At 39.5% G+C, this 19783-nt stretch overlaps 1 protein-coding gene across 3 annotated transcripts in view; it reads left to right on the forward strand.

The window, feature by feature from the left end:
- Positions 1-19783, forward strand: part of RFX3 (regulatory factor X3) — a 277032-nt gene that overhangs the window by 246840 nt on the left and 10409 nt on the right. For all 3 annotated transcript variants that reach the window (XM_064490242.1, XM_031449784.2, XM_031449782.2), the window contains 2 exons: positions 840-993; positions 19395-19437. In XM_064490242.1, the coding sequence (XP_064346312.1) occupies positions 840-993; positions 19395-19437 (197 nt within the window). The remainder of the gene's footprint in view (positions 1-839; positions 994-19394; positions 19438-19783) is intronic.

The raw sequence follows: 19783 nt of genomic DNA on the forward strand, positions 1-19783 counted from the left end.
AAGTTGGAAATATTCAAGAGATTGGAATTGCATGGACAAGATTAATAACTGACATGTCTTCAGTGAGGCCAGAGTTTCATTTTGACTCACTTCCACTTTGAGTATAATGGAGTGTACTGTTAGTATTTTATTAATGATATTGTTCAGATTTTGATATTTTGTAAATAAACATTCACATTTTTCAAAGATATGCATTTCTTAGTTGATTTTATTATGCTATTTCTAATAGAAGAATCACCTTAATTTTATGGAAATCAGTGAGAAACTAGAATCACTTAATAAATTTGTCTTCCAACAGAGCTAGCAGGGATCCCTGTACACATTCTACTTTGCCACATCTGGGTACAGTGCTTAGTATATTTTGTAAACTTGCTCAGGCACGAATACATGTTTTTCCCAAAGTTACTCCAGAGGACATCATCATTGAGAGATGGTAACACAGTGTTTACCCATCATCAAGACTTTCACTTTGAATTGCTTTTTTTTTACGGTGCTGATGAGTTGTTAGCCTTCCAAAAATCTTTTTTATTCAATTCTGACCCATCTGTGAATTTTAATAGAGTCAGCAGACTTGCCATGATAGTAAAATGGTTTTTCCCCAGTGCATATCTGTCTAGCTCTAAAAAGGAGCTATTCAAGTCTCAGTGAGGGTGACGTCTGTACCATCCTGCTGAAAGAGATGAGCCAGCTGTTTTCCATAGTGAAATCACTCCATGGCAGGTTGTGTGCTATCTATACCGACCTTTTAGACCTCTGACTTCTTTTAGGAGAAAAAGTAGATTGATCTTGAATCCTAGCCACTAATATTGGCTGCATGTATGTCTTTTCTCTTGGAACAGCTCAATGGTTATTCGGGACTTAACCTTACGCAGTGCTGCTAGCTTTGGCTCCTTCCACCTGATCCGTCTACTCTACGATGAGTATATGTTCTACTTAGTAGAACATCGTGTTGCCCAGGCAACAGGAGAGACCCCTATAGCGGTCATGGGTGAGGTAAGAGAGGTTGAAAGAGCTCTGACTCACAGGGCTTTCTTTAAAAACCTGAATTTTATTTTAATCTAAGTATGTTAATTATTGATTACAGCAATGGTTCCTAACCAATGACTGTTGGACCCCAGAGGGCCTTTGTAGTTATGGCAGGGGGTTCTTAAATCCCTCTGTTCATATGTATTTTCTCAATAAAAAGATTCTGAAGTTTCATGTGAAAGTTCATGGATGTTTCAATATGCTATAAAGGTGTGTATGTAAAAGAAAAGCTTGAGAATCACTGGACTAAAAAAATCCTTATTAACTAGAAAATAAGAAAGATTGTTGTTTCTGATAAGGCTAAGTGCTGGAAATACAGAAGGAAAATTTAAATATGTATTTTTGTAGACTTTTTCCAAGTGCTCAAGAACAAAATGAATGATTCTATTTCAGAAGGAGAATAACAATTATGATGAAGATGATAGCGAACATTCTGGGGGCATTTACTATATGCCAAACACAGTCCTAAGTCCCTTATGTGTAATAAAGCATTAACACTTAGAGCAACTCTGTAAGATAGGTGCTACACTATCCTGTTTTACAGATGAGTATCTGAGGTACAAGAAAGCTCAGGCATAGGGAGGTTAAATCATCACATAGCTAGCAAGCTGTGGAGACCTGTTTCGAATATTCAGGCTGATTTTCATACCCATGCTCCTAATTACTAAAGATGTAGGAAAAATATTCTCTTCCTCATAGTTTCTGGATAGCGTCAAAATGTCATATTTTCAACATGTTGAAAAGCTAAAACTCTGAAGTTACTATACACAAGGGTTGGTTAATATAATGAGGGATAAATGCACAAACTCATGTGATTCAGCCCTGGCTGACTTTGTTGTATTGACGTGGGTCAGGTTTTGCTGGATCACACCAGATTAGGCAATGTTACAAGGTACTCACCCAAAGCAGTAAAGAAGGCATGTTCATTTTAAGGTCTATGTATATGCTTATTTGAATTTTGAAAAGTAAAAAATGTTATATGCTTTTCCTAGTTTAATAAATATGATAATAGAGTTACAAATAAATATATATTAAAATATCTTAAGGACCTTTATAAGTATTGTAATATAAATAAGGTATATGTGAAACTTACTCAGAATATTCTTCTTTCCCTCTTCTTTAAAATCCCTTGCTGTATGCTGATCTATATGTGTTTGTATAATGCTTCTTAATGGTGATTGTGTTTAAATGATGCCAATTATACACGGGTGAGATTAAGCAAGATTCACTGTGGCTTTCAAATTACAGGTAGGACCTCATGCAATCAAAACAATCTGGACTTTTCTTAAATTTGACTTCCCCTCTATGCCTCTTTCCTTATTTTTTTCTATAGATGCCTGGTTGCAAAATATCCAGTTGGCAAGTAGATTTCAATACTATAAAATTTCTTAATTCAGCATTCAAAACTTCTGAGATGACATGCTTATGATGACATGCTTGTGGTATAACACGTTTGACAACTTCCTCATGCTCCAGGACTTCTTTAACAGGATGACCAGGATAATGATAACAGGGATTCCCATTAACACCGTGTGGCTAATCCTGATGCATGGACTCTGTGTCCCTTGCCTCTCTGTGGAACAAAGGCAGTGGTCATAAGCCAGTGACACAGTGTGCAGGCATAGTGGCCTCCTCATGTGCTTGGACAGGCAATACTGGCTCACCAGCATTAAAATGGTCTTAGATAGTCAGTACGGCCAACCAGTCTTTCTAATGGGCATTCTTTTTTGCTCTGTGTAAGCAATGGAAATGAATATGGCAGATTGCTACATAATTCAAATGTATGATATAAGTAAAATCTAGATCAGAAAATAAGATAAAAAACCTTCTCTGAGATCAAAGATCTCAGCACACCTCTTGAATTCTTTGCTTGCTATCCCCTTACCCATAGGAAAATCCTTCGAGCTGTCTATGCTAATCCAGTGTTCAGCCCAGGCCAAGTAACGCTTACTTCACAGGTTTAATCTCCCCATAAACCATTGATGCCTCATAGACCAAATGGCCGTTATAGACCTGTTGGCTATGGTCATATTACCGTGTCTAAAACTTCTTGATTATTGGGGAAAGGAGAAGGAAATTCCAGAGACAGGACGGCTGTTTTCTCACGTGTCCCTCACCTGATATCCTAAGCTTACCTGAGAAATAAGACTGAAAGTGAAAAAAAGGCTTTCACGTGCCTACCCTCAGTTGCGTTCTCAGCTCCTTAGGTAACTTCCTTTTCCCAGCAAGTCTAAAGTGCCTATGCACGCAATAGGAGCAACACCTCCGGCCAAAACCCAATGAAATCCATAAAAATCATCATCACCCTCTATTGCAGCAAGCAGTTTTCAATCATCTGCAATAACAACCACAAAAACAATAATAATTGTTACTATTTATTGAGAATTTATTATACACTTAATGAAATTAAGCTCTTGATTTGTTTGCTGCTGGTCCTTTCTTAGTAAATGGTACCCTCCCTGTTACTCGTGCTGGATACATGAGCATCATCTTTACTTATCTTTCTACCTTGACCTTCATATCCAACCAGTTACTGTCTGCTCTTCCCCAACCCCTCCATAGTGCAGTCAATATCATCCTGCAAAAAAAATGCAAACCTGATTGTTATCCCCACTTAAAACTCTTTCGAGGCTTTCTCTTCTGTTAGTTAAGGCACAAGTCTTTCCTTGGTCCACAAGGTCTGGCTCTGCCTCTCTGATCAACCTGAACTCACTCCTCTGACTCCTTCTGTTGTAATCACAGTGGTCTTTTCTCTGTTCTTTTTCACCAAGCTTTTCTCATCACTGGAGCACTGTGTAAATGGTTCTTTTATCTGGAACCCTCTGCCTGACTCTCCTTGCCCATTCTAACTCCTTTATGTCTTAGCTGTCAGTCCCTCAGAGAGGCCTAATTTCCCCCACACTATCTTAAATGCTCCTTTTCTCTCTGATTTGTACTTTTATTTTTCATTCTAGAACCTACACATAATAATTGCATGGTTCTTTGTATGATCAGTTTAACTGAAGATTTATTGCCTGGAAATAATAGAGGACTTTGAATTCTACTTATAGTTCCATCATCTCTGGTGGTACAATCTTGGGCACATCACGTTCACTCATGTTGAATCTCATACTTATCTCTGAAATTAATTTATTCACTTATTTAAGAAGCATTTCTTATGTATATACTCTAGACCAGAACACTATAATATTTAGAATATAGTGATGAACAAATGGATTTTGATGCTACATTCAAGGAGCTTACATTTTAGTAGGGGACACATTTATTAAATGTTCAAATAACTACATAGCTACACATGCTGATAAGAGCTATAAAGAACAGTTAAAGAGATATGGGAATACTTAAAGACTACTATTCACTTAATGAGTGAATATTATTTTTAACCTACTTTACAGACACGGAGCCACCAAGTAACAGGCACACACAGTCACACAGCTACTAGGTTGTAAAATCAGGTTCTGAAACCAAATCACCTGGCACCAAAGCCCTTGCTGTTACTTGGCCACGCTTATTACCAGCTGCAGGATGGGGTGAGATTGCAGTAAGAGTAACTGAGAAATAAGTGAGGAGAAAGCTGAGAAATAGTCACAAACTTTGCTGGACATTTGTTTTACCTTTACAGGTGCTGTATCTGGAGGAGGTGTCAGACAGCTCAGTAGATCCAGAAGCAAGGGGAGAGGTTTCCCTTTTATAGTAACTTAAGGACAATTAATATATCTTTTCATTAATGTGAATTCAATAAATGAGTTTTTAAATTAGCATTATTTACGTTATTTGAGCAGGCAAGAGAGACCAGTACATCGTTTTATAGATAAACCCAGTGTACAACATATAAAGTTTTATTTTTGCATTCCCTGTAGCACTGTCATTTCAATTGCTGAAATGAAGGCTACCATGTAATGGAACAGCATCGTAACCACGAGTTTTCTTCTGTATGCCAGCCTGCTACTACATTAACACTGACTAGTAAGTCATTTAAGGCGTTTGCAGTTCCAGAGTTCAGTAGTATTATTTTTTGCCTAGATGATAAAAAGGAAACAGAATTTATTTACTGCTAAAATATATGTGATTTTTAAAATTTTTCTTTAAATATTATAAATATGCCCATAGACTTTCTGGCACTGGTAAAATTTTAAGAGCAGGAATAAAATAAACAAGTTGCATCTGTTTGCACACCTGTTAAATTTTAAAAATCATAAGGATTTCTGTGCAGCTTTGACAAGAAAAATTAAGCAGAAATATATAGAAGAATTAAGCAGAAATATATCCTGTTATTTGGATTTTATGGCTATTTGGAATATATTTGGAAGTTTATGGCATAGTTTATTTCTTTAAAATATACATAATCTGTTAATATAGTCACTGAATCTGGAAATGTTGAGTGCTTCATAAAATGATTTTCTGTGACACATTTTTATATTTAATCCTTTAAATATATTTAAATTCTTTATTATAACTTTTTTTAGTGAAGGCGCTGGGGATTGAACCCAGGACCTTGCACATGCTAAGCGTGTGCTCTACTGCTGAGCCATACCCACCTCCCCATATCATAATTTAATTATATTTATTATATCTAAGCCACCTATATAACCAACTTTTTGAAATAAAAAATAGGAACCAAAAGATGCTTTAATTGCTCAGTTGTGAATATCAATATTAAAAAGAAAACATTTTAGTAATATTTTTAGGGAAAATAATTGAAGAACCTTAAGGATTTACCATTAAAAGAAAAATGTCTTCCATTCATCAAAATCGGTGCACTCAAAGTGAAAGGAAAAAACTCTTCAAAACCTAAAACCTGGAGAAGAGCAATAATAATTTACAGGCAAGGTTTTAGGATAAACGTTGAGTGAAAAGTTCCATTTGATAGAAGTACAACCTCTGTAAATAAGCGTGGATGCTTAAGGTAAAATCAAATTAATGAAAAACAAATTTCAGTGAGCATTTTTCTAGTGCAGCTGAAGAATACACTGAAATCGTACCTTGACTTCTTACAGAATATTTTAAAAGAGAAGACTCATATCACAAGTTAAAGTCATTTGCAGAAAAAAAATGACCTCTTGGAACAGTAGTAACTTAGAAAGTATAATGAATACTTGTCATAAATTATTTATTATTTACAATAAAGCTTATTGCTTATTAATGTTTTTCTAATTGAGGACTGGCCTTGTGGCAGTTACTGTGCTAAAGTGTTTTACATTCTTACTTAATATTTGCCGAAACATTGCAAGGGATGTGTTAGTGTCACCAGCTCATCAGTAAGGAAAACAGAGGTTGAAAGTTGCCCAGCATCAGAACTAGCAGGTGGGAGAGCTGACTGGAGAAGCTGGGCTGTCTCACTCCAAATAGCCAAGTGGGTTCAATCCACATTTTAATTTTCACCATATAAATTGTTTTTAGGCAGTTTCAGAATGGGGACTAATTTATTTTTATCTGTGCTTTACAACTCCCTCAAAAGCATGCACACTTACAGTCACACACAAACCAGATGCCTGACGTGTAAGCTTTCATTATTTTGTTCCAGGGCTGCCTTCCTCTGCTTTGCAGGATGCATCTTGATAGTCCTACCACCCTTCCCCTCTCTACTTTTTGTTAGTAGACATTTTGAATATGCAAACTAAATAGAGTATTAGTCTACGCAAATGCAATTGGAAAACTAAATCTGCCAGAAAACAACAACAACAACAAATTACACCCTTCAGCTCCTCCATACCCACCCACAGATCAGACCTAAATCAAAATTATGTTTTTAGAGTCAGCTCCTCCATACCCACCCACAGATCAGACCTAAATCAAAATTATGTTTTTAGAGTTTGCAGTTGCTTTTAGCTGTAAATCTGCTCCTCTGCATTAGCACAATTTAACAACTTAAAAATAAATGATGAAAGTGACCCCCTGGAGGAGAGACATGGGAGGCTACTCTTCTGCACTGTCATCCTCCAGTTCCCAAGAGTTAGTTCTGCAGACGCTCTCCCATTTTTTCCCTCCTTTTTCCTGGTTTGCCATTCTTTTCCTTACTCTCCTGGCATTTGAGAAAAGCACTCATGGACTCAGCAGCCCAGGGCTACAGCCTGTTCCCTCTGGGATCCCTGCTCATCAGCTTCCTCTGCTTGATTTCCTTCCTTGCTTGCTCTGGGCTCTAACCTCTCCTTGCAGCCCTTCAGGGAATGCAGTTTTTTTACTTATAGCTGTGGTCTCAACACAGTCCCACAATAGGTGCCCGAGAAATACTCATTCAAGGAAGTACAAAAGAATGATGGAAAGACAGACTACCAACTTACAGGACTTTTCAATTCCATGATGGCCATACTGGATTTCTGTATCTGTAAAATAAAACCCCTAGACCAAGAATTGCCCCCTGTCCTCAGACTGTGCCTGTCAGTATTTCAGAGAACCGCTGTATGAAGTTGGGTTTTCACAGGTGCTTGCCAATTAGAGATTAGTCTTTCGAAAGAGTTTGAAAGTGGGAAAAGAGAAGAAGATAGAAGTTCCGGATTTCTTAACATTTTTCAGGAACTAAAGTGGTCGCTGTGGATATCAGCAAAGAAAACTCAACACACTGTCCTCTTCAGCAAAGTCCACCAGTGGGCTCTTTGCTTAGAAAATAGTTAGCCTGGTAGCCCCGACCTCCGAGTCAGCTGGGTGTGAACGAATCTCTGGTGTAGATTAAGCATGATGGCTCCCCCTGCTGGCCTCCTTGCCACACCCTGTCATCCTGTGCCCAGCCCTGGGGGCTCTGGCCTTGCCAGTATCTTTCTGGTACTTCTGCTCACAGACACAGGCGAAGACTGTGGTTTCCTCGTCCTCCTGATAGAGAAATAGCCCTTGTTTGAGATGGGCAAGGTCCTCAATTCACAGCAATTGTTTCTGCTTTTCACTATCACTGTACTGAAGCATACTCCCACAAACAGCAGCATTTCCTGCAAGTCTGTGGGCCGGGTGTGACGACCCTGCAGGCCCTTCAGGTCTGAATCACGCGAGTTGTTTAGGGCTTCTTGGTGTGAAGAGAGCGTGTTTCCACTTTCCTACCGTTGTCTCTGCAGTTGATTTCCAAAGAAGAGAAGTGGTATAACCAAAATAAGAAGGGCTCCTCTGACATAATAAACGAATACCTCCACGGTTTCCTGTTAGACAGTGAAGGTGGCCTCAAGGGAAGCCTGTCTTTAGTCAGGAACATCAAGGTTCATTTCTTTTCAGCCCAGTTGTATTTACATAAAGTGTATGCTACCAGGCCCAACCCTAACATTTGCAGGGCCTATGTACCCTACATCCAAATATTTTAAAAGTTATGAATCAAACTATAAGTAAAATCTGTTTAATCCACCTAGGTTGATAAATACATTTTTTAAAAAAAATTGGGGGGCGTTAATTTGGTTTACTTATTTATTTTTAGAGGAGGTGCTGGGGATCAAACCCAGGAGCTTATGTATGCTAAGCATGCACTCTACCACTTGAGCTATACCTTCCCCCAATAAATAGTTTTTGATAACAACTTAGAAGGCTGGGTTTATAGTTTATACGATTCTTAGGCTCCTCCTAGACCCATGCCAGAAAATGGTGCATAGACCTAGCTGGCCCGCGGCACCCGCTCTGGCCCTTAGATGTCCCTTCTGTTACGTGTCATTCCTCATCCTATACTATGAGGAACCTCGTGCGCATGCTTATGGACACCTCCATCCAATGTTCAGGTTGCGTCCACCCTTTGCAAATAGCTGCCGCTTGTTGGCGATCCCTTCTTTCTTCTGAAGGGTGGAACTTGGAAAGAGACCTGCCCAGGCCTGAAAGGAGACTCACGGCCTTTAGTCAGAGACTTCTGGGATCTCAGGTAACAGAAATATGATCTGAGGGGTGGGAGTGAGACACAGGCTCCAGGAGGGCACATCCACTTGGCCTGGTGGACTCCATACACTATGGGGAGGGCCACGGCCACAGAAAAGCCAGAGCAGGGCTTCCTGGCATCGGGCGCAGGACAGAGGCCCCTCTTGGTGCAACCTAATGGTAGCATTAAATTTTTGAAACTACTTTTCCCCTCAAAAGCAACTGAGGCCTGTATTCTTATTTCTTCACTCCCTGCATGCTCACTCATGAGTGCTTCTCAGAGGTTCTTTTAATTGAATTATAGTTGATTTACAATGTTATATTAGTTTCAGATGTACAGCATAGTGATTCAGTGTTTTTATAGATTGCACTCCATTTAAAGTAATTACAAAATAATGGCTGTATTTCCCTGTGCTGTACAATATATCCTTATTGCTTATTTCTTTTATGCATAGTAGTTTGCATCACTTCTTAGAGGTTTTGAAACAGTATAAAAGCACACAAATTGCTGTGTTCCAGGGTGCAGAGGGGAAAAAAAGCCTGAACAGTTAGAATCATGATGAAGATATGCTACCTGGGTACAGAGTGGCCAACAGCAGACATTGCCAGGAGAGCTGGCCAGCCTGAAGGAGTAGAACCAACAGCGAATGTAGGGCAGAATCTGCCTCGGTGTGAAGCAAACTGGCAGAAATCTTAGCCATCTTAGCAAGTTTCATTAAAACTATTTGGAAATACATAGAAAAGTATACTTACAAGAAAAAAAAAAAAAGGAACACAAGATTCTACCAAATGGAACATTAAAATTCCTTGCAAATTTTATAAAATTGGAAATCACTTTAAAGTCAGTAACTATTTTTTCTCAGTTGTGAAATCCTGTACCAATGCTAAATGCAATGCTTTGATTAATTTGGTTCTCTTTTGGAAGACATTTAAAGAAAATAATAAAGCTCTCAAATCTCTTGTGATTGAAATTTCAAGACATGTCTCTCCACCATCAAAAAATCCAAAATACTTGTTACTGCCTAATCCTTTTGCTATCAGTTCTACTAACTTTGGTTAATAGAACTGAAATCATAGAAGATTGCTCAGCTATCTAAGATTTGTAAAATTCAGGACATTACAAAGTTCAAGCTAAGTATAGAATGTTGAAAGATTGGAATTGGGTTAGGAGGTTCCAGATCTGCATGTGAACAATCTTCCTTCTTCTATAGGAAAAGCCTTAAAGTTCCTTATTCCTTCATTGACATCTTAGAAGAACAGAGAAAGAAGTAGTTAGTTAGGTCAGGGTTAGATATTGATATTCATCTGAGCTCATCAGAGTTATTTCTGGCTGTGTGATCATCCCCATTCCACCAAACATACAAAAAACACACACACACACACATCACCATCCTTCTTATGGTCCTACGATTCAGTGAGTTCTAGGGCTCTATCAACAGTATTTGCAAACTGAGTCTTGAAGACAATATACCCTGTCTGTTTCATATGTAATGAAGCCTAAGTACCAAAGAGGATTATGGTCTGGAATCACATAACTAATCCTGGTAGAGCTGTGATTCAAACACAGGTCAGGCTGGCTCCACACTCTATGTTGCTCCTCCTGCTGTGCTCAAAACCTAAATTTAAATTCCATATTTCCCACTTAATACCTTTGCAACCTGGGCAAGTTATACATGTATCTCACTTGAGTCTTAGTTTTCTCATCAACAAAATAAGCACAAGGACCATTCCTTCACAGGGGTATTGAGAGGACTAAGGTAGGTAGGTAGGTGTAGGTTACTAGGTACAGGTAGGTGGTTGGGGTGGATAGGCAGGCAGGCAGGCAGACAGGCACATAGAAGGGACCTGATTTTTGTTACTTCCATTTCCTTTCCCTTTCCTTTCCATCAGTGTATGAATATCTGAAGCCATGTCTGTTAATCAGGAGGGACTATATTTGATTGCCTTCTACTCCAAATTAGATTTTTTAATATTGACTTTACACTGACAATCCAAGTAATAATGTGTAGAGTTAGATCATCCTTCTTTGACAATACAAAGCTTAGGAGCTGAAATTAATAAAACAGATAACATAAAGGCACATAAATGCTATATTGCAAGGGGAAGAATAGTCTATAGACAATTTTTGAATGTTGAATCAAATGATTTATGGAAATACAAAGCATCCAACAGCATTCTTTGGGATGTAGCCAAAGTTGTAATGAGAGGCAAACTAATTCAATGCTTTGTAAAATGGCCAACAGAGTAGAATGGGGAAATAAGTCAATTAGAAAAGAAAATGACATTAGGGAAGTGGTATAAACATAATCAGGCCTAACTGGACATAGCTAGACTTGAATAAAATCTTACTAATAGGAATGAATGAAAGGTCTTTATAAATACTTGTGAAATGGAGAGAAAGTATTATATATAAGATTATATATAATATGTAAAATTTATGTGAGTTAAAAGGAAAAAGTAAGTCAGAAAGAGGCATCTTATTACAACCATGAGATAATAACCACTTCAGAGAATTTTATAGTTATCTATTCTTAGTGCCTTTGACAGCTTAAAGATCTTTCCTAGAGCAAATGATTCGTTGGCAGAAATTGTTAAGATGTACATATATACACATACATACATACATCATGTCTTTCCTGTATACATATATCTAAAGTTACCACTGCTGGCAGCCCTGCTCTCCAGTGTGAGACTAGAGCATCACTTTATTCTGAATCTATGTAAAGGCTGCTTCTAAAGAGTAACTGAGGACCCCAAATGAGTAGTCCTTTCTCATTAAAACTTTCAGTGATTTGGTCTGTCAGCTGCTGCTGATCATAGTCCCAGGTCAGCAGGAACGCATAAGGTCACCTTGTAAAGCTTCCTTTGTGGATTCTGCTGTGAATGCCGCCTGTGATCACTTCCTTCAGCTCATCCGCTGCCAACACTGTAGCAATCCAGCTGCAGTGTCTACCATCAAGTAGTGCTAACACAGGAGGGCTTTCTGAGATCTTTGGGGATGCTTGAGGTGCAGTTTGGTGGCACAGGTTGGTCCTCATGAAACTGTCCAAAGGGCCGGTATGTATCCTACTCCATAGTGTGAAACTTTAACATCCGAGTTGCTCCTTAGGCCTCTGTTTGCATGTGGAGCTTAGGGCTGTTCTGGCCCCACCACCCAATAGCTTTTTGATTTCCTCAGTTTCAACTTCTGCTTCTTTTGTTGGGAATGATTTCCTTATGTGTTACTAGTAACTTTCAACTCTGTGAGCCTGGTAAACTTTTTGGATGTATGTGTGGTTTCAACAAACCTAAACCTTGAAATGCATGCTCTACAAAACTGCCGGACTGGTAGGAAAGGTACATTAAATTTAGTCTATAAATGAAAATAAACTACAAATGGCCTTATGACAAATATATCATAAAAGACAAATTCATGCTTCTATACTATCCCACTCCACCCCCAATAAAGAACACAAAACAGACAAAATTGAAGTGGAAATTTTTGTGTTTTAACCAGCTTGATCTGGAGGGTGTATTTCCTCTAATACTAGAAAAAAATTAATGTCAAATGATTTTACTCAGACAAATGTGACAGTTTTTAAAAGATAACTTAGATATAGGTGGTAGGAGGTAAAATGGGCCCCCAAAGACGTTTACCTCTTAATCCCTGGAACCTTGGATATGTTAGGCTACAGATGGACTCAAGGTTAAAAGTTAATTGACCTTAATATGAGGAGGTTATCCTTGATTATCTGGATGGGCCCAGTGTGATCACAAGAGTCCTTAAAAGTGGAAAAGAGAGGCAGCAGGGTCGGTGTCAGACTGATGTAGCTGAAGAGAGGCTTGATCTTTGCTGGCTCTGAAGATGGAAGGGGCCACCCCCGGGACTGTGGGCCAACTCTAGAAGCTGGAAAAGGTAAAAAGAAATTCTCCCTTAGAATCTTAAGAAAAAAATGCAACCCCACCAGCAACCTTGATTTTAGCTCAGGGAGACCCATTTTGGAATTCTGACCTCCAGAATTAGAAAACAGCAAGTTTGTATTGTGTTTAGCCACCATGTTGGTGGTCATTTGTTTCAGCAGCAGTAGGAAACCGTTTCAGCATGAAAGCTAGATTGCTCTGAATGAAGTCAGTTATCATTTGTGGATTCTAGGTGCTTCTTCCCGGTATTACTTCTTCCTTCCTCCTCTTCTCCACACACATCTCACTGTCATTTCTCCATTGATGATTCCAAACCATCCTACTCTGAAACCACTCTGTATTTGCTTTTACCAGTGGAGAACTTACACTATTGGACTATCTCTTCACATCTTCATCCAAATTGGAACAAACTTCGCACTAGTGAGGCTTGCCCCATCTGAATTACTCACACACGTAATCTTCCTCCCGGTCTCTTTTCTTGCAACATTCCATATGTTCTTTCTTCGCATCTTAGACGTCATCCATTTTCACCCACTGATTCACACAAACACCAGCCTGAGCTGTGCTAGCTCTTAAAACCTCTGGTTCCATATCCTCCCTGTGGCCAAAGTCTTTACACCTTCCTTAAAGATGAAATCTTCCATTTCTTTTACTGTTTGTGAACTGGACCAGATCTTCAAGGGTTCACATGCTCTTCTTCTAGCCATCATTTGTTTTTATAAATAAACCTATATCGGGACACACTCACACCCATTCATTTACCTATTGTCTGTGGCTGTTTTTGCACTACAGTGGCAGAGCTGAATAATTACAACAGGACCATAATGCTTGAAATGCTTACTACCTGGCCCTTTACAGAATGAGAGTTTGCCAACCTCATACTAGACCGTACATTTTCATATTTTGATGCCACCTGGTAAATCAGTTATACATTGTATATGTGTGTGTGTGTGTGTGTGTGTGTGTGCGCACGTGAAAGGGAGAGGGAGAGGTTGTATCTCTACCTGTAAATGTATAAATCTGGGTATATTAATGTTACTGGGAAAAGGGAAATAAGAAGTACCTTGGTTCTTAGTCATCCGGAAAAAAAAGAATTTTTAACGAGAGACAGAAAGTGTGATATAAGCAAGATTTTTATTAGTAAAGTAAAAAGGTAGTGAAAGATAGTACATTCCTGAGAATTGGGAGTGAGCCAACCCAAGAGAGGAAAAATGGCGCCGTTCCTTTGTTTTTCCTGTTATTATACCCTGGCTTAGGGGCATTTTCGTGACTGATTGATTGATTTGCTGCTCAGGTTCTTTGAGTGCTCAGGCTGATTGACAGCTCAGGTTCCTTGTGCTCTGGCATGCCCACCCCCTTTTGGGCAGGTTCATTGGGTCAAGTTACGCCGGGTCCTTCTCTTACGCACAGCTGCAGCGTTTTGATTTTAGCTGGCTTCTTTTGCTGGCCCTCGTTTAGAGAAAGTAAAAGTTTCTGGAGTCCCTGATCCTGGGTGCAGATGTACTGTTAGTTTCTTGGTTGTTCCTTTCCCCTTCCTCTCCCCCTGCCCAGTGTTCATTTCTATCTAAACTGTCGACTGAATTAAAAGCAGCCTAAAAGTTGAGAGTTACGTTTTAGTTGGTGGACATTTCTGAGGACTCGAACCCCTTTGAGCCTGATGACAGCCTCTCAGATCGCTCTGAGGGACTGCTCCAAAGAGGTAGGGGAGGAGCTAGGATATATAGGAGTTTTACAACAAAGACCAGGTAGTTGGAACATTAAAAGATTACTTGTTAACTAAAGAAAACCAGGCATCTCAAGTTAACGAATTTAGCGCTTTTTTTGTGTGTGGGAGGAAGCAAACATTTGGGCTTATTGAATTCATTCCTTTGACAAGCACCTAGCTATCTAGGGCCAGTATCCTGTCCTTTCTTATTCTGAGTCCCCTCAGAGTGCACCATTGTGAGTGGCTGCAGAGGCTGGGCTGCAGGCTTGTCTTCACTGTGGGGAGTGGCGGCAGCTGGTGAGACTTGATGGTTTCAGCATTCTTTGTTTACTGATGTGGTTTGCAGTATTTTTTTGTTCACAGTAACTGCCTAACACTAACAGAGAGATTTAGTTAAGATGCAGTTTCTCGGAGGATGTTTACCTGGCCACCCACGATGACGTGGTTATGATTACTCATTAGCCCTTCCTACCCAGGATAGGGGTAAACACTCCCAGCTGGGAAAGCGTCCCCACAGGTGAGGTCTTCATCCCAGACCTTGAATTCCTTCCTTCCATTCCCCACTTCTGCCCCAGTCTCTGTTTTGTGGGCCCCCCTGTGGATCCTTCCTTGCCTGTTTGCTGTCTGGGCTCCCTGGCTTCCTCTGCCCTGGTTCTGTGTCCAGCCTGTACTGTATTACAGTACAGCCTCCCTCACTGTGGATAGTTCGCTGCTGCTGGATCTAAGGTGCAGTGGTCACTGCCGTACACCCGTGGGCTGCACCCTCCCGTTCTGAGCCTCGTCCCTCTCTTGGTGCCCGTGTGGAAGGACAGGTATTAGGCCCTGCAGTCTTACGATGAATTACCCCTTAGCAGCTTGGCCGCAAGTCAGGGTCATGCTTGGGGTCTCTCTCGAGGATCCTGCCCACAGTTGCCCTGGCTGTGCTGACCAGGCCCCCCTTTACACCTCATGGCCATCACTGCTCACCGTGAATGGATGGTCTGACAGACTCTCAGTGGCTGCCCTGACCACACATTTTTCAGTCTGCTGTTGTCAGGGAGGGTGCTGTTTATCCTGACCACTTGTCAGGCCCCGGAGGAGGTGGTGTCTACAATAGGAGGAAAAACAACAGAAATGCTTCCTCTGTATTCCATTCTGTTTCTACTTCAGGACATTCCCTATTTATCTATCTAGCTGACAGAATTTTAATTCCTACATACATCAAAGGCCATATGTTTTCTAACCCCAGAGCACATTTTAAATCCCTTCATTTATACTCTTTCCTCCATGTATGAAACAAGCATCCTTCCTTCCTTCTTTCCTTCCTCTCTCTCTCTCCTCCCTCCCTCCCGACACTGATAGTCAGAATATCTGGTCTCAAATCTCACACCACCATATTGCCTATATGATGTTAGACACATTCATTGTTTTCAATAACTGTGAGATTAAATCTAAGCTCCTACTTTGCCAAACTTGTAAGTTTTTCGTGAGGTTGAAATGAGAAAGTAAATTTATTCATTTGATATTCATGCAGCCTTTACTAGGTGCTGTACTAAATTCTGGGATACATTTATGAAGAGGACAGACAAGGTCCCTGCCCTCGTGGAACTGGCATTAGGGTTGAGAAGACAGATACTAGATGAGGGAACAGTGAGTGTTGCATGTTGTGCTGGTGCTTTGAAGGAGGTGATGGAGAGGGACAGGGAAGGAGTTACTTAGGGCTGTCAGGAAAAGCTTCTCAGGAAGTAATAAGAGAAAATGATACTTGCTTGAGATCGTAGTATTTGAGAGGACGTCTACCCTATACGGAACCACAGAAGTACTTTGTAAGCTGGAAGATGTCACCTCAATGAATAGTGGTCCACTCCAGTCCCAGGTGCAGCAGGGAAGGTTAACAGTTCTTCCAACTTCCGGAGCTATAAATTTACTGTAATCTCTGTACTTCCTTATGTTTTTCATCCAAATCCTGTCTCTCTTCGTCCTCTTCTGTTTGCGGTTGTCCTGGCCTGATTTAGGTACTTCTAGTCTCTCTCTTGTCTGTGAAGCTGTCCTCCCTACGCCCACCCTCAGTCTTCCCCGCTCCCACTCTCTCCCTTCCTCCCCTCCTGCTACTCTGACCCACTGCTCACTCCAGAACCCCTGCAGTTGATAATGACCCTTTCCTAATAACCCTGTGCCTTGAAAAATCTGCTCACTCCAGAACCCCTGCAGTTGATAATGACCCTTTCCTAATAACCCTGTGCCTTGAAAAATCTTCAACCAATCCTAGGTTGCCTCATTTTTTTGGCTAAACGATCTATCCTTTTTAAGATAAGTAACTTCTGATACTCAGCCCCAGAAAGAGGGGATATTTCCAAATTAATCTGACTAGAACTGGCTGGCAGAGCTTGGAGAACACATTAAGCTCTCAATAAATATTTATTGAATACTGAGTGGATAAACTGATTATCCTGATCATAGTCTATCTATAGGTTTAAAGTGGTTTTTCCTCGTCACGTATGTATTCCTTCCTCACACATAAAATGCATATTAAAAAACTTTTCTTTCCACTATATAGAACATCAAAATCTTACCCCTTAATCACAAGATTTTATTTTAAATCTACTCTCTCTATTTGCCGTACATTAGAGCTTTGTCATTGATCCCAGAGACACTCTGAGGCATTGTGGCAGTGTCTCTGAGGTTTTTTGCACAGTATCCAGCACAGTGCGTGGTCACAAGCACACGGCACTGAGTTTGCAAGTTTTTATTTACTAATGGTAACAGTCAGGGATTTCGGTATTGGTTTCTATTTTCAGCATCCTAAATAATCAGATGTATTCATTCAGATTAAGCAGAAACTTTCAGAGGAAGGTCTTTGTATTAAGTTGTTGTATTTTCAAAGTTAAGTAGCAACTAAAAGCAGTGTTTCTTTTGAAGAAAATGTTCAAATACATCCAGAGTTTGGTTTTAGCCACTTTGTGTGATGTTACTGATCACCTACGGCAGTCATAATTTAGTCTCAAACAACCTTTCAAGATTTCTCAAAAACAAATTTAGCGTTCACTTTCTATAGGTATAGAGGTATGTTTAGACTCATCACTGCCAAATTATTTCCAGTATTGGAGCGTAAGTGTTGCTAAGTGCTCATTTAAAAGAAAGAAAAATCTTACTGTGTATGTCCATTAGAAATCACTTATAAATGATTCTTCAGCCTTGGGTGTTCTCTGTTTATAGTTCTTCTGTTTGTACCAAAAATCGATAAAGAATCCTGTTGTTTTTTGTTGCTTGTACTCTTTAATTCCTATAACAAATCCTATATAATTTAAACTGGTTTTTATTGAGACTAATATAAGATTCTGATCCGTGTGAACAAGAACAACTTCACAACAACAGTTCAGTATTTATGCTTTTGTATCTTCTGTCCAATGGGACGTAACTCTAAAGCAGTGGGGCAGTCCTCCAAACAGACATGCTGGGAACCCTGCAGCCAGGAAGCCCGTGTGCCCTTCAAAGCAGTCCCCTAGGGAGGCTACACGTTGTTCCAGTAATACTGCCATGGCTTCAGATGTTGTGGAATGCCTCTTTTTAAACTGCCTCTGAACTCCCAAGAAATAATGAAAAGTAAAATGACATATTAGTTTGAATATCCTGAATAGTGGGAGAGATGCATTTGTTTTTGGTGAGTAATCAAAAATCATTTCAGGACCGAGTACAATGAATAAAACTTGGAGAGTTTGGAGTCGCAGTTGGATATAAAATCACAAGATGGGGTTTCTTGAATGATATGTAAGATATATAAACTAACTTTTGAAATTGGTTGTCAAAGAGGAATTCCAGAATCTTGAACTCACAATAAATGTATAAGCTCCCACAGTAGCTACTATCAAGAGTAATACATGATTAGGTGAAACAAAAGAAAGTGTGTGTGTATGTTTGCAAAATAAGATCAGTTTTATCACTTTATAGACATACCTTATAGATTTAAAAATCCTCCTATCATAGACCTCTTTTATAAGCAAACTTCCAAATGTAAGTAGAATTCCCGTCTCACCCTTTCTAAGCCTATTGAGAAATCTGAATTCCTACTAACGACTTCTTCTGAATCTTCAGCCGTAAAGAAATTAATGGTTACCATTTAAAAAGCAGGTTCTTGGAGGTTTCACGTCACCTTTGTCCTTTTAGCTTTGTTACCTCAGCTCTTCAATTTTTTATTTAGCGTATCCATCTATGGTCACCCTGAGACTCTCAAAATGTATTTTTTTAACTGTAAAAATATCATCAAGCTCTTCAACCAAGGTAGAAAATAAAGTCTAAGCTGAAGGCTAAATGAGGTTTCTTATTGTTTTCAGCCCTTTTTTGTTGCAATAGTAATAGTCAGATGCCTTTCTTTTTAAATGTGGGCCCCTGTTATTTTAGTAAATAAGAAGATGAAATTACAAGAGAAGTCTCACATTAAAGATTTTGTAAAAATAAATACTCTCAACAATGGAGAGTTCCCATCGTTTTTCATTTCTACTAATAAAAACTTTAAAAACAGCATTCAACCCAGTGGCTGGACCATGCTTCTGCAATGCAGACTCCAGGTGGACTCGTGGACGGTGCCTAGGGGCAGAGCTCATGTGTCCTGACTCACCAGGGCTTTTCCAAACTTTTTCTATCACATCCATCTTCATCCAGGTCAGCCAGGCCTCTATTTCTTCACTGCTGTGTTAAAATAATAAAAAGTAAAATGGAGCGTGGAAGACAGAGAAAATTGTTATCCTTTGGCAGAGAAGTTAAGACAGCTAAATTGTGACACAATTTAAACTGTTCAAATTCGACAGGTTTGATTAGAAAATTAGGTGACCCATGTGTTCAGAGGTCAAAATGGTCACTAGTTTTCTGTTTTAAAAAGTCGTAGTGTGGTGTTTTTACCACAGACTGATAGAATGTTATTTTATTCTGCTTGGTAGTAACTGTTGCACAAATGACTATTGTTTTGCAGTTTGGTGATTTAAATGCTGTATCTCCTGGAAATCTGGATAAAGGTAAGAGTTGGAAATGATATACATTTTTAAGGACTTTTTTCAGTAAGAAATTGTCGTATAGGAAAATGGGTTTATAGCACTCTTATTTTGTGGAAATGGCATACAAACCTAGATGAATATGACAGTTCTGACTTTTGGAATCCTTCATTATTTCTCCATTCCTGTACCTTCTTTATGTGACATGTATTAAGTGCAAGAATTGAATTTAAGTCCAGTTTACACTCTTCTTGAGTTTTCGCCTGCAGTTAATTACAAATAACAGGAAATTATTTCTGACCTTCACCAGAGGCCTAGAGAAAAGTGATAAGATGGGGCCAAATGTTTTTATTCAAGGCCCACTTGTCAA

The sequence above is a fragment of the Camelus dromedarius genome, chromosome 10 (genome assembly GCF_036321535.1).
Source record: "Camelus dromedarius isolate mCamDro1 chromosome 10, mCamDro1.pat, whole genome shotgun sequence".
Lineage (NCBI taxonomy): Eukaryota > Metazoa > Chordata > Mammalia > Artiodactyla > Camelidae > Camelus > Camelus dromedarius.